The 14,873-nt window shown below is 38.8% G+C and overlaps 2 protein-coding genes across 2 annotated transcripts in view; both read right to left on the bottom strand.

The window, feature by feature from the left end:
• ATP13A4 (ATPase 13A4) overlaps positions 1-14,873 on the bottom strand; it is a 145,027-nt gene that overhangs the window by 76,751 nt on the left and 53,403 nt on the right. The window lies entirely within an intron of this gene.
• LOC114890871 (developmental pluripotency-associated protein 3-like) lies at positions 1,490-1,984 on the bottom strand. The gene has a single exon (XM_029214805.1). The coding sequence runs from the start codon at positions 1,982-1,984 to the stop codon at positions 1,490-1,492; it is 495 nt and encodes a 164-aa protein (XP_029070638.1).

Genomic DNA, 14,873 nt, shown 5'->3' with positions numbered 1-14,873 from the left:
ACATGATTACAACAAATAAGTTTTTTCACTAGTCAATGGTTTTCAAATGCATACAGCAGTCAAGACGGCCTTGCCTCTAGGAACAGCTTGCAAGTTTAACAAAACCTCAAGACCACCCACATTCACCCATGCTGTAGACCATGATGGTTTGAGTAGTTCTAAGTAGGACAACCTCTGAAGACCTACCTTGGTGGATATTAATATTTAATATCCCTTTTTAACATCACTGTTGAACTTCTTTGCCATTTGTTTGCACAGGTTTGGGCTATTTCTGCTTCATTCTGAATACCACCAGGTCTCTAGTTGCTTTGCAACTGGATTCTCTTTTTTTTGGGCCACACCACACAGCTTGTGGGATCTTAGTTCCCCAATCAGGGATCAAACCCAGGCCCTGGGCAGTGAAAGAGCAGCGGTCCTAACCACTGGACCGCCAGGGAAGTCCCATGTATCCAATTCTTTAATATATTTTTTAAGTGAACAAAAGATAGTTGGATGGCAGAAGATGAGTTTTATGTATCTCTTTTATCCCACAAAGAAATCCAGGTCTGTGTACACTTAGGTTATGAAAGAAAATAACTGAACTAAAACACCATTGGGGCTGCATCTTCCCTTAGTATTATATACCACTATCATTCTTTCAGTTCCCTCCAACCAAGACCAACTGATAACTTCTTCCAAGAGGTTAATATGTGCAAATATCTGTGCCCTTGTTTTCTAACCTTACCCAAATGTATAAACTTCCTTCCCAACACGACAATATCACAAAATATGAGAATGCTGGATATTTACACCCTGGGACTATGATGGGGATAAGTATTATTCAGTTAATACATAGCCAGCAAAAACAAGTCTAGGGCTTCCCTGGTGGCGCAGTGGTTGAGAGTCTGCCTGCCGATGCAGGGGACACGGGTTCGTGCCCCGGTCTGGGAAGATCCCACATGCCGCAGAGCAGCTGGGCCCATGAGCCATGGCCACTGAGCCTGCGCGTCCGGAGCCTGTGCTCTGCAACGGGAGAGGCCACAGCAGTGAGAGGCCCGCGTACCGTAGGAAAAAAGAAAAAAGAAAAAAACAAGTCTAAAATAACAAGAATTTTTTTAAAGGTACTCAAATAAGTCTCAAATTTTAGTAAGATCCCCTATAAACACATTTATTTGCTACTGAAAATTGAAACAGCACATCAAAAATTTTTATTACAATTCAACACGCTGTTCTGATAATGCTGTGGTCAAGCCACTCAACGTTTTCTTCACTTTCCTTCCACACAAGTTAATTTGTTTCACAAAGTGGAACTAAAATATATTCAAGTCATTCAAATGCAAGCTACATAGATTCCTTATAAGTTACTGTATTAAGGTAGTAAAGAGATGCAAGAAAAATGGACATCACAGAACTTGTAATATAGGTTATCAAAATATTGGTGCACAATCTTTCCCAAGCTTCATAATGATCCTAAAATTACCAGGAAGAAAAAATAGTACAAGAATAAGGTTTATGGCTCCTTCGACTCCATGTCATAATTACTGTAATACTTATTGTTGTAATAACTCTCATAATTATCCTCAGAAGGATCTCTATGAAACCAGCAAAAACGACAGCTACTTCTAAATCTTTGCCCTCTTGACTGAGTCTCAACATCATTCTGCCATGGTTCTCTTTGAGAGTCAGGCCGAGGAACTCCTTTGCTGTAGCGTTTTTTAACAGATTGAATCAGACGTTCTATTTTATCTCTCCGATCAGTTAACACGGTCCTCACCCCTCTCCTATAGGGTATGGTTTCACCAAGTAACCGCCCAGTTGGTTGAGGTAGACATTCTGGTAGAATGAATGGCAATTTGATACTAGGGTTGGGCGTCAGGTTACTGAGGTTCTTTATTAACACTTCAGACATAGGTTGAGAGGCAACTGGAATTGCCTGGGAATTTTCATCAATGGACCTTTGAGGAGACTCCAGGGTCCAGGTTGGGTTAACCTCAGATGAATCCATTGGGAGTCTTGTCACAGCTTGAAGCTCCTCCTAGGCCTTTGGGTTCCAGTGGCAGGTGATGCTTTAGACCCAAATTGCTACAAAGTAGCCTGGAAGAACTATAGAGCTGAGAAAGAGGGAGAAAAATCCAAGCTGACACACCATGGAAATCCAACCTCATGGGGCTAGATCTTAACCATCCTCCAGGGTCTGGCTCAAAGTTCATGTCATGGGAACCTCCCTAATTTCTCTGGGTGATCTGTCCTCTAAACCATCAGGGTATTTGAGATTCTCACCACATTCTACCTCATGGCATTGCCCTTTGCCCCCTCACCTTATCACCCCTCTTGGACTGTGGGTAGGGATCATGTTTGATGGATGTCTGTGCTCCAGCCAGGCCTGGCACAGATTCTGAGAGAGAGAGAGGGAGAGGGAGAGAGCAGTGAGAAAAGGGAGACGAGAGGGAAAAGCAAAGCAAACGAAGTAGGGAGGGGAGGGAAAGTGAAGGAGGTTATGGAAAGAAAAGAAAAAGAGAGGAAAGGGGGGGGTGGGAGAGCGAGGAGGGGAAGGGGAAAAAAACCTTAGTAGAAATTTGGAAGTTAATGAATTAATTTCAAAAACCAGTAAAATTGGCTATTACCGCATTTTTTGAAAAGATGACTAAATTAAATCAAATCAAATGTGTATGGAGTTACCTTCAAAGCCTAAGAATGACCAAAGATGGCTACATTTCCAATGACTAAGCCACTGAGCTTGTGGACATGTTCTAGATACTGTGGAATGTGCCAACAACTCCCTAGAACACACCTTGACATAGCTCAGCATTATACAGCTTTGCCTTTGACCACATCAAAAGGTCATGTGGTCTCTGTTCTGAGAACAATTTTGAGTTTCTAATAATAACAGTAATAAAAACAATATTTGTTTAGCACTTATTATGTTCTAGGCACATAATGCCACATGTGTGTTCTTTCATTTAAAGTTTAAAAACCCTATGAGGTAGTTACTGTTCATTACCAACCCCATTCTACAAGTGAGGAAACTAAGTCGCGGTTGGTAAACATTAGAGCAGGGGTTTGACACCCTCATCCCCTAGCCCTTCCAGAGTCCCATCTTACCCTCTGCTCTATTCTACATTCATTGTTCAACAATACAATTTGACTGGACTGACACTTTTATATCCAGCCTGAACTAGGATTGCCAAAGAACAAAGTTTCAATGAAAAACTTCATAAGAAAACACATAATTTGTAGGTAAATAGGAACACAAATTATAAAAATGGCATCAGGACCAGAGACCTCAGGCCACCAAGTGAGAACAACAAGGAAGATAAGCTCCTCTTGGTCCTCTTAAATGAAGCAAAATAATACTAACTACTAATTTTCAAATGATTGCTTTGCAGTTTATAAACACTTTTTGTGTCAGTTTTCCTATTTTAGGCTCACAATTCTCCAAAGGCAAAACTATGGTATCCATTTTGCAGATGAGAAAACTCTTCATCAACAAGGCTTAGAATTGCCCAAGCCAGTCTGGTATGGGGAGCAGGAGGGAACAGAGACCTGAGGTCAGGTTTTCCCATGCTATATCTTGGCTCCTTCCTCTTTGTTTCAACAAGTCGTCCCCACGGTGTTTGTGACTCATGTATAAAAATCACCTTGAGGGACTTCCCTGGTGGTCCAGTGGTAAAGAATCTGCCTTCCAATACAGGGGACACGGGTTCAATCCCTGGTTGGGGAACTAAGATCCCCCATGCCACGGGGCAACTAAGCCCACGCCACAAATACTGAGCTTGCACACCTCAACAAGAGAGCCACGTGCTGCAAAACTACAGAGCCCATGTGCCCTGGAGCCCACGAGCCACAACTAGAGAGAGAAAACCCACATGCCACAACTAGAGAGAAGCCTGTACTCGCACACTGCAAGGAAAGATCCTGCATGCCTCAACGAAGGTCCTGCATGCTGCAACTAACACACAGCACAGCCAAAAATAAAATAAAATAAATAAATAAAATGTTAATAAATCGATAAATAAATATCACCTTGAATTCTACACTCTGTAACAAATAGCATCCAGTTGCTCAGAATTTCTATCTCTTAGCAACAGAAAATCTGATTCCCCAAATCAAGCTGTCACCCTTTAGCCCAGTGTGAAAGCAAACAGACCTCTAGACTGTAACCCCTAAAAAGGGAAAAGCAAATTGGACCATTGAAACTCCCCAGCTCCCACATGCCAGTGTTAATCCAATGCACCAACTGCATGCTTTAGTCTAGGCGAGCATTAAAGGCTGGAATTCATCTTATCACAGTCTGTAGCATCGTTAAATTGAAGGTGCTTGGATATGTTTGCCTCTAAGCTCCATTCCTGTCATCGCTTTTACCTCTGGGGTCTTTTAACTCGTAATTCTGTATAATGTAAAGTAGAAATCTATAGGTTAAATAAATATGCCACAGTGAGACATTTTTCTTAGAATAAGGTAGTTATCACTGGCTTTTCTCTTGTTTACTACTCTGTTAAGGACTCGGTAAAATCATGCATATTTTAATAACTATAAATGAAAAGTAACCTTTAAAAATTATATAATTTAAAAATTTTTTAATTAAAAAAAAGAAATTCATCCAACTTTTTAAGGGGGAAAAGAAGGCAAAGAGAGGGAGGGAGGGACTTCCCTGGTGGGGCAATGGTTAAGAATACGCCTGCCAATGCAGGGGACGTGGGTTTGATCCCTGGTCTGGGAAGATCCCACATTAGTTGCCGTGGAGCAACTAAGCCTGTAAGCCACAACTACTGAGCCCATGTGCCACAACTACTGAAGCCCACGTGCCTAGACCCTGTACTCTGCAACAAGAGAAGCCACCGCAATGAGAAGCCTGAGTGCAGCAGCAAAGACCCAATGCAGTCAAAAATAAATAAATAAACCAATAAATAAATTTTAAAAAAAAAAGAAAGGAAGGGAAAATGTGTCACTGTGAAGTGGTCACTGTGGGTGACCTCATCAACTTCTCTCCATTTTCAGCTTGGTGTTGTCCAGTATGGAAAGAACATGGGCTCCTTTGTGAGTTCAAATCTCAGCTCCAAACCAAATTGAAAAATCATTGCAACTCTCTGAACCTAATTTTCTTTATCCAGGAAGTGGGGATGATGCTACACAGTTCATGGATGCTTGAAGAATTAAATGCATAATGTGCATGACCTGGTCCGAGGTCTGGCCCGTAGCTGGGTGTGACAAATATTGGTTGGGTGTAGCTCTGTACCTCATTTCCACAGTATATTTCTCCTGAGATTTTTCTGTAACTAGGAACTTATTTTCCCTTTAAGGAAACGTTAGAATCTCTAGGAGTCTATTTTTCCTTTCTGGGAAAGAAGTGTGTTTACCTAGAAACAGCTATTTCCACTTCAGTCTGTTTCCCAGCTCTCTCAAGCAGTTAATGATCTATAAAATACTTAAATGCACCAGAAGACCTACCATGTTAAATAAGTGCTTTGTCATGCAGATAGTCCAAATTGCTTGCCTGGCAAATCTAGACACTTTAACACCTCAAGTCTCCTCTTTACCTCCTCTCTACCAAGAGAATCAACCAGACCAGTCCTTGAACTCTGAAAGAGTAGGATTTAAAATAACTCAAGAGTGGATTTCAAAGAATGGAATGTATACAGAAGACTTAGGTTTGACCTGGACAGAAAAATAAAGAAGCAAACCTGGGCTTTTTTTTTTTTTTTTTTTTTCGGTACGCGGGCCTCTCACTGTTGTGGCCTCTCCCGTTGCGGAGCACAGGCTCCGGACGCGCAGGCTCAGCGGCCCTGGCTCACGGGCCCAGCCGCTCCGCAGCATGTGAGATCTTCCCAGACCGGGGCGCGAAGCCGCGTCCCCTGAATTGGCAGGCGGACTCTCAACCACTGCGCCACCAGGGAAGCCCCCTGGGCATTTTTTATTTCCTGTGGACTTGGACTTTCTGAACCTGAAAATGCCAGAGTAACTCTTATATTGAATGAAGTGAGTGACCTTTCTTATCTTCTTCCAACCTTGCTATAAGCGCCTCATCTCTTGAAATTTAAAAGCAGTGTAGTGGTCACTTCAAGTTGAGGCCAATTCTATGACTTATCCTCTACCCCTTTTTATCCTTTTTGCCACACTGCCAGCAGGATCTTAGTTCCCTGTAGAAATCAAACCCGTGCCTCCTTCGGTGGAAGCAAGGAGTCTTAACCACTGGACCTCCAGGGAAGTCACTGACTCTTATGTAGGAGTTCATTCCACAACATGTAGTACTTCTGAGCTTGCCTTAAAAAGAAAATGTAACCCATTGCGAAGTTCCAAAGAGGTATTTGGAAATCAGTATTTTCCTAATACTGATTAGGAAAAAGAAAAAAGAAATTTCTTTTTTGGGTGATGGATACATTGTGGATGGATACATTGTCTTGGATCTGAGTAAGGTACCTGCAAGAGTCGAGCTCTATTGTCTCCTTAGTGGTCCCAGAATTTGGTTGGAAGTCCTCTGTACTGAAACCTCCCACCTTGGTAGGAGACAGGGTGTCCTCTGTTACCAGCTACTGTCCTCCAGGATCTCACTCCCCATCTTCTCTGTTTTGTTCAAGTGGCCTTCAGGATTTCACTTCCTCTTTTGTTTGGGCTGCCGGCTTCTGTTCTTGGGATTTTGTTTTCCTTTTTTCTTTTTCTTCCTGGTAAATAATTACTTTTGGAATATGAGAAGTTCGCTCTCTAAGGGCAGCCTCCTTCTTCATTAAACTTCTGCTGGTTTTATGTATAAGAACTATGGGCCTGGGCTTGCCTGGTGGCACAGTGTTTGAGAGTCCACCTGCCGATGCAGGGGACACGGGTTCGTGCCCCGGTCCGGGAAGATCCCACATGCCGCGGAGCGGCTGGGCCCGTGAGCCATGGCCACTGAGCCTGCGCGTCCGGAGCCTGTGCTCTGCAACGGGAGAGGCAACAACAGTGAGAGGCCCACGTACAGCAAAAAAAAAAAAAAAAAAAAAAAAAAGAACTATGGGCCTTAGTCCTGCAAGTATTTGTCTTGCTGGACTACAATTACCTGGGATGATTTACAATAAAATTGGCCAACATGGGGCTCCTTTGAAATTCCTAAATTAGTTTGTCTGGGCAGTCAGTTAAGAAAAGGATGTAAGGCAAGAATAGAAGCATATCTCAACTGGTATTTTTGAGGACTCAAAAAAACATAACAATGAATCCACTATTGCTTCCCTCAGAGAAACTAACTCACAGTTATCTCAAAGGATTTCAGAACTGGAAATTCCTCTGAGGATTCCGAGAGTTCTCTCCCTCTCTGTCTCTTTTACTCTCTCTCTCTCTCTGTCTCTGTCTGTCTCTCTCTCTCTCCCTCTGCTCCTTCCTGTTCCTCTGAATGTCCATTGCAATGCTCTCCTCCTTGCTATCCATCTCTTTCTGAGCTTTCTTTTTATAACAGCAAGATTGATCCCCACAGAAGGCAACAACAATTCCAGGGGCCTGATGAAAATGTCTATGATTATTATGGCCATTTTGAAAAAAAATTTTTTGAAAAAAAATTTTTTTTTAAGAAATTCTGACCCTAAGGGGACAAAAGTCCTTCTAGGAGGAGCTTGCATTTCTCTCCCTGTACCTTTGAAATATAAATGTTTTACCTAATCTTCTCAGGAAACTCTTATCTAGACCATCTCCAGTTCCTAAGACTGAAAAAAAAAAAAAAGAAGAGGCCTATTAATTCAAATTGCTAGAAGGACTCTCTTGCCCAAATAACCTCCTTAAAATTGCTTGTCAAGGGCAAATGCAAAGCTGATGTCTTCTCCCCACATAATAAAAGACTTTAGCCATCTGAGCAAGGAGATGTAATTTATTCCAACTGTTATTTATAAACTAGTGAGTTTTGTTTTTTTTTTGCGGTACTTGGGCCTCTCACTGTTGTGGCCTCTCCCGTTGCGGAGCACAGGCTCCGGACGCGCAGGCTCAGCGGCCGTGGCTCACGGGCCCAGCCGCTCCACGGTACGTGGGATCTTCCTGGACCGGGGCACGCACCCGTGTCCCCTGCATCGGCAGGGGGACTCTCAACCACTGTGCTACCAGGGAAGCCCATGAGTTTTTTTTTTACTGTACCTGATTCATGACTAAAGCTTTAAAACTAAAACTATGAGACTCTGTCTGTGCCTATCTGGATGTATGTATGTCCATGTATGTACCTTATAGATGTAGTATGCTTCTACTTTTGGATGGTATTGTCAAAATTAATTTGTAAAAGAGCTCTATTTAATTGCCTTAAAAAAATTAAGCTGTTAAATAAAACAAATTCTCAGAAATACAGTAGTAACCCAAATGAATTTCAGGTTCAAGAGAGCTGGGAAATATTCAGTATTAAAGTTAAAGTTCATTGATTTAATTAATGCACACATGCCTTTAGTCATCAACATTAAGTATAATACTTTTATTGTACCTAGGTTTACTAAAAGTCAAGTAAGTTTATCTCTGTTACAAAATTTGTCAGCAATAAAAATAATTCAGTATGATATTTTCATACGTACATTAAATAAATGTAAATGAATAAGAGTTTTTAGGTGAACTCTTTAAGAATAGTTATGTTTTATGATGTGTCTATCTCAAAATAGTTCCCCCCAAACCTTTTTGGAAACTTTAGAGTTTTGCTAGATTAAGTTAAATGATGGAAATTTATTAAACATCTAAATCATTTCCAAACAAAATAAGGTACTGAAACATTAATTACTGAATACAGACTTCCTTTTACAGAGAAACAAAAGATATTTGGGACTATTAATAAATATTTTTAGTGCCACACTGAAATATTTTCTATAAGAAAGCACAAATTTTTAAAAATTATAAAAAGTAACTATAAGTTTGCTAATCTACAGAATACTACTAGAAAAGACAGTTCATAATTGCTTATTTCTTAGTTTTTACTAAAAATTAAGGTTTCTAAAGCTTAAAAATTCTAATTAATATACGTAATTTAAACTATTAATATTAATAAGGAAAACATTTTCATATTCAAGGAAAATAATTTTAAAGGTACAAAAAATTGAAATACATTTTGTTAAGGGAAAAGAAAGTAATTTTGTCCTAAAGCTGGTTAGTTCTAAATGAGAAAGAAAAAAAGCGGGAAATTAAAACAGACATAGAAAGCTGTAGAAAATTTGTGGGAAAAAAAAGAGTCTTTAGGGGCTTCCCTGGTGGCGCAGTGGTTGAGAGTCCGCCTGCCGATGCAGGGGACGCGGGTTCGTGCCCCGGTCCAGGAAGATCCCACATGCCGTGGAGCGGCTGGGCCCGTGAGCCATGGCTGCTGAGCCTGTACATCTGGAGCCTGTGCTCCACAACGGGAGAGGCTGCAGCAGTGAGAGGCCCGCGTACCGCAAAAAAGAGAAAAAAAAAGTCTTTAGAGAGGAATTTTATGTGCCATCAGGACTGGCTGAAGTTGGAATGAATAAATTTTAATATCAAAAGTAAGCTGGTACAAAATTTGGTTTTCTGTTAAAAGGACAAAATGTTTTGAGATTAATGGTCTGGCCTTAATGAGAAATTGTAAACAAAGATTTCTTTACCTTAATGTAATCTGTCTAGAAAAACAAAGATTCTGTACTTTGTAGCTAAGACTATTTACAACTATATAACATTTATATTTACCTATGAAGTATTTAATTCTTATTTTGTTTAAATGAATAACTAAGCATTATTTCACAGTGACTTATGATCCTATTTGACCAAGTGTTTAAGAGCAAAACTTTGATATTTTTGACAAACTTCCCAAAATCAAATTCTAAATGAAGTCTTTTTAACTTAGATCTAACTTTGAGATATGAGATGTTTCAGAAGGCCCCTGAAATATCTCAGAGATTTGTCCTCTCTCCTTATAAAAAGGGAGATGTTAAACTAATTAAGCTTATTTGACATGTTAAATCACACGGGAGGGATTGTCAAAAAAAGAAGTAATACTGAGCCTGCTTTATGTTGTGTCTGTATAGGTATATAAGTGTTATAGAAACTATGAAATTTCTGGAATTCTGATTGTCCTGGCATAATGTTCTCAATCATAATCCTAGTTATTATCTTTAAATGGTGTATGTCCCAGAGGTCACTTAATTTCCTTGTCAATTGCACTGCAATCAGCACTTCAACCATGCATTTTTCCTTTTAACATCTCTATTGGGGTATAATTGCTTTACAATGGTGTGTTAGTTTCTGCTGTATAACAAAGTGAACCAGCTCTATGTATACATATACCCTCATATCCCCTCCCTCTTGTGTCTCCCTCCCACCCTCCATATCCCGCCCCTCTAGGTGGTCATAAATCACTGAGCTGATCTCCCTGTGCTATGTGGCTGCTTCCCACTAGCTACCTATTTTACATTTTAACTCTTTTGTCATTTATAGACAGTTATTGTTTTACTTTGATGCTTTTACAAATATGTTTCATCCTTACAGAGATTCAGAAAGGCCTCTGATACTTTGTCTAGAGTACAGTTTTCTGATAAACTCTCAGATCATACTACTGAATTGGGTAAGAATTTACAGAACTCTAATGAAGAAACAGATGGCTTCAAAAAAGTGCTAACAAAGGATCAAGAATTAATTCCACAGGACTGAATGAAATGTACAGGATGATTATAATTTTTGTTTAAAACATTGCTGGTTCTTTTATGTTTTGCTTTTCCAGATTTAAGGAAAACTTTTCTCTCAAGCTATCTATGACTTGCAGCAATTTGAAAAATGATAACTTTGTAAACAAAGATAGAACATTTCTCTTTTTCTCCCTACCTGATCCCTCCAGAATTTGGAAACTCTTTAGTGAGCATTCTTATTTTCATGGCAATATAGTTACTTGCATAAGTTCAATAAGAATCTGTTCTCCTTATAACAGGACACAATTGGAAACATTGGTTATATTATCAAGGCGTTGACTGAAATGTCATATTTGACAGAGGCATCATTGACTCAGATATGACAAGACAGCTTTAAAGTACTAAGATTGACTTTATGGAGCCAATAATGACTCTTGGAAATATTTACCTAGTACCATGCATAGAGGGTTTCCAGAAGTCTTACCAGGTGAGTAAGGAAGGTCAGTCCCTGGCAAGTGCAGGAACCTCAAGATACTTTGGGGACCTCAAGAAGAGAGGAATTTACCCAAATCTGTACGTATTGCAGTCAGAGTCTGATGGCAAGTCCTTATTTGACTTTCCTGGCTTGAGAGGCCTTTTAAAAGTTCAATCTGATATTCCTTTTGAAAAGTTCCAGCAAAGCAGATTGAAAAGAGCCTATATGATCAGTTGTTATTCTTTCCTTTTAAATTTTTATTGCAGTATAGTTGATTACAATGTTGTGTAAGTTTCAGGTGTAGAGCAAAGTGAATCAGTTATATGTAAACATATATCCACTCCTTGGTAGATTCTTTTCCCATATAGGCCATTACAGAGTACAAACCCAAAACAATTAAGAAAATGGTAATAAGAACATACATATCAATAATTACCTTAAATGTAAATGGATTAAGTGCCCCAACCAAAAGACATACACTGGCTGAATGGATACAAAAACAAGAACTGTATATATTCTGTCTACAAGAGACCCAATTCAGACCTAGGGACACATACAGACTGAAAGTGAGGGAATGGAAAAACATATTTCATGCAAATGGAAATCAAAAGAAATCTGGAGTAGCAGTTCTCACATCAGACAAAATAGACTTTAAAATAAGGACAATTACAAGAGACAAAGAAGGACACTACATAATGATCAAGGGACCAATCCAAGAAGAAGCTATAACAATTATGCACCCAACATAGGAGCACCTCAATACATAAGGCAAATGCTAACAGCCAAAAAAGGGGAACTTGACAGTAACACAATAATAGTAGGGGACTTTAACACTCCACTTTCACCAATGGACAGATCATCCAAAATGAAAATAAATAAGGAAACACAAGCTTTAAATGACACATTCAACAAGATGGACTTAACTGATATTTATAGGACATTCCATCCAAAAACAACAGAATACACATTCTTCTCAAATGCTCATGGAACATTGTCCAGGATAGATCGTATCTCTTGCATCACAAATCAAGCCCTGGTAAATTTAGGGAAATTGAAATAGTATCAAGTATCTTTTCCAACCACACTGGTATGAGCCTAGATATCAATTACAGGAAAAAATCTGTAAAAAATACAAACACATGGAGGCTAAACAATACACTACTAAATAACCAAGAGATCACTGAAGAAATCAAAGAGAAAATCAAACAATACCTAAAAATAAATGACGATGAAAACACGACCACCCAAAACCTATGGGATGCAGCAAAAGCAGTTCTAAGAGGGAAGTTTATAGCAATACAATCCTACCTCAAGAAATAAGAAACATCTCAATTAAACAACATAACCTTACACCTAAAGCAATTAGAGAAAGAAGTACAAAAAAAAAAACAAACCCAAAGTTGGCAGAAGGAGAGAAACAATAAAGATCAGATCTGAACTAAATGAAAAAGAAATGAAGGAAATGAGAGCAAAGATCAATAAAACTAAAAGCTGATTCTTTGAGAAGATAAACAAAATTGATAAACCATTAGCCAGACTCATCAAGAAAAAAAGGGAGAAGACTCAAATCAACAGAATTAGAAATGAAAAAGGAGAAGTAACAACTGACACTGCATAAATACAAAAGATCATGAGGGATTACTACAAGCAACTATACACCAATAAAATGGACAACCTAGAAGAAATGGACAAATTCTTAGAAAAGCACAATGTTCTGAGACTAAACCAGGAAGAAATAGAAAATATAAACAGCCTAATCACAAGCACTGAAATTGAAACTGTGATTTAAAATCTTCTAACAAACAAAAGCCCAGGACCAGATGGCTTCACAGGCAAATTCTATTAAACATTTAGAGAAGAGCTAACACCTATCCTTCTCAAACTCTTCCAAAATATAGCAGAGGGAGGAACACTCCCAAACTCATTCTACGAGGCCACCATCACCCTGATACCAAAACCAGACAAAGGTATCACAAAAAAAGAAAACTACAGACCAATTTCACTGATGAACATAGATGGAAAAATCCTCAACAAAATACTAGCAAACAGAATCCAACAGCACATTAAAATTCTGGAATTCTGATAGTCCTGGCATAATGTTATCAACATAATCCTAGTTATTATCTTAAAATGATCAAGTGGGGTTTATCCCAGGAATGCAAGGATTCTTCAGTATATGCAAATCAATCAATGTGATAAGCCCTATTAAAGAACTGAAGGATAAAAACCATATGATAATCTCACTAGATGCAGAAAAAGCATTTGACAAAATTCAACACCCATTAATGATAAAATCCCTCCAGAGAGTAGGCAGAGAGGGGACCTACCTCAACATAATAAAGGCCATATATGACAAACCCACAGCCAACATCATTCTCACTGGTGAAAACCTGAAATCATTCCCTCTAAGATCAGGAACAAGACAAGGATGTCCACTCTCGCCACTATTATTCCACATAGTTTTGGAAGTTTTAGCCACAGAAATCAGAGAAGAAAAAGAAATAAAAGGAATCCAAATCGAAAAAGAAGTAAAGCTGTCACTGTTTGCCGATGACATGATACTATATATAGAGAATCCTAAAGATGCTACCAGAAAACTACTAATCAATGAATTTGGTAAAGTAGCAGGATACAAAATTAAGGCACAGAAATCTCTTGCATTCCTATACACTAATGATAAAAAATCTGAAGGGGAAATTAAGGAAACACTCCCATTTACCATTATAACAAAAAGAATAGAATAATTAGGAATAAACCTACCTAAGGAGACAAAAGACCTGTATGCAGAAAACTATAAGACATTGATGAAAGAAATTAAAGACTATACAAACAGATGAAGAGATATACCATGTTCTTGGATTGGAAGGATCAACATCGTGAAAATGACTATACTACCCAAAGCAATCTACAGATTCAATGCAATCCCTATCAAACTACCAATGGCATTTTTCACAGAACTAGAACAAAAAATTTCACAAATTGTATGGAAACACAAAAGACCCCGAATAGCCAAAGCTATCTTGAGAAAGAAAAATGGAGGTGGAGGAATCAGGCTCCCTGGTTTCAGACTATACTACAAGCTACAGTAATCAAGACAATATGGTACTGGCACAAAAATAGAAATATAGATCAATGGAACAGGATGGAAAGCCCAGAGATAAACCCATGCACATCTGGTCACCTTATCTTTGATAAAGGAGACAAGAATATACAATGGAGAAAAGACAGCCTCTTCAATAAGTGGCACTGGGAAAATTGGACAGCTACATGTAAAAGAATGAAATTAGAACATTTCCTAATGCCATACACAAAAAATAAAGTCAAAATGGATTAAAGACTTAAATGTAAGGTCAGACACTATAAAACTCTTAGAGGAAAACATAGGCAGAATACTTCATGATATAAATCACAGCAAGATCCTTTTTGACCCACCTCCTAGTGAAATGGAAATAAAAACAAAAATAAACAAATGGGCCCTAATGAAACTTTAAAGCTTTTTCACAGCAAAGGAAACCATAAACAAGACAAAAAGACAACCCTCAGAATGGGAGAAATATTTTCAAACGAAGCAGCTGACAAAGGACTAATCTCCAAAATATACAAGCAGCTCATGCAGCTCAATAAGAAATAACAAACAACCCAATCCAAAAATGGCCAGAAGATGTAAATAGACATTTCTCCAAAGAAGATACACAGATTGTTAAAAAACACATGAAAGGATGCTACTAATCATTAGAGAAATGCAAATCAAAACTACAATGAGGTATCACCTCACTCTGGTAAAAATAGCCATCATCAAAAAATCTACAAACAATAAATGCTAGAGAGGGTGTGGAGAAAAGGGAACTCTCTTGCACTGT

The sequence above is a fragment of the Monodon monoceros genome, unplaced genomic scaffold (genome assembly GCF_005190385.1).
Source record: "Monodon monoceros isolate NGI ecotype Baffin Bay Population unplaced genomic scaffold, NGI_Narwhal_1 Super_Scaffold_11, whole genome shotgun sequence".
NCBI classification, from domain to species: Eukaryota; Metazoa; Chordata; class Mammalia; order Artiodactyla; family Monodontidae; genus Monodon; species Monodon monoceros.
Note: the sequence above shows the minus strand (reverse complement) of the source record. Positions and strands in the feature narration are given on the sequence as shown.

Coding starts and splice junctions, on each gene's coding strand:
- LOC114890871 (XM_029214805.1), bottom strand. CDS start 1,984: ATGGATTCATCTGAGGTTAACCCAACCTGGACCCTGGAGTCTCCTCAA.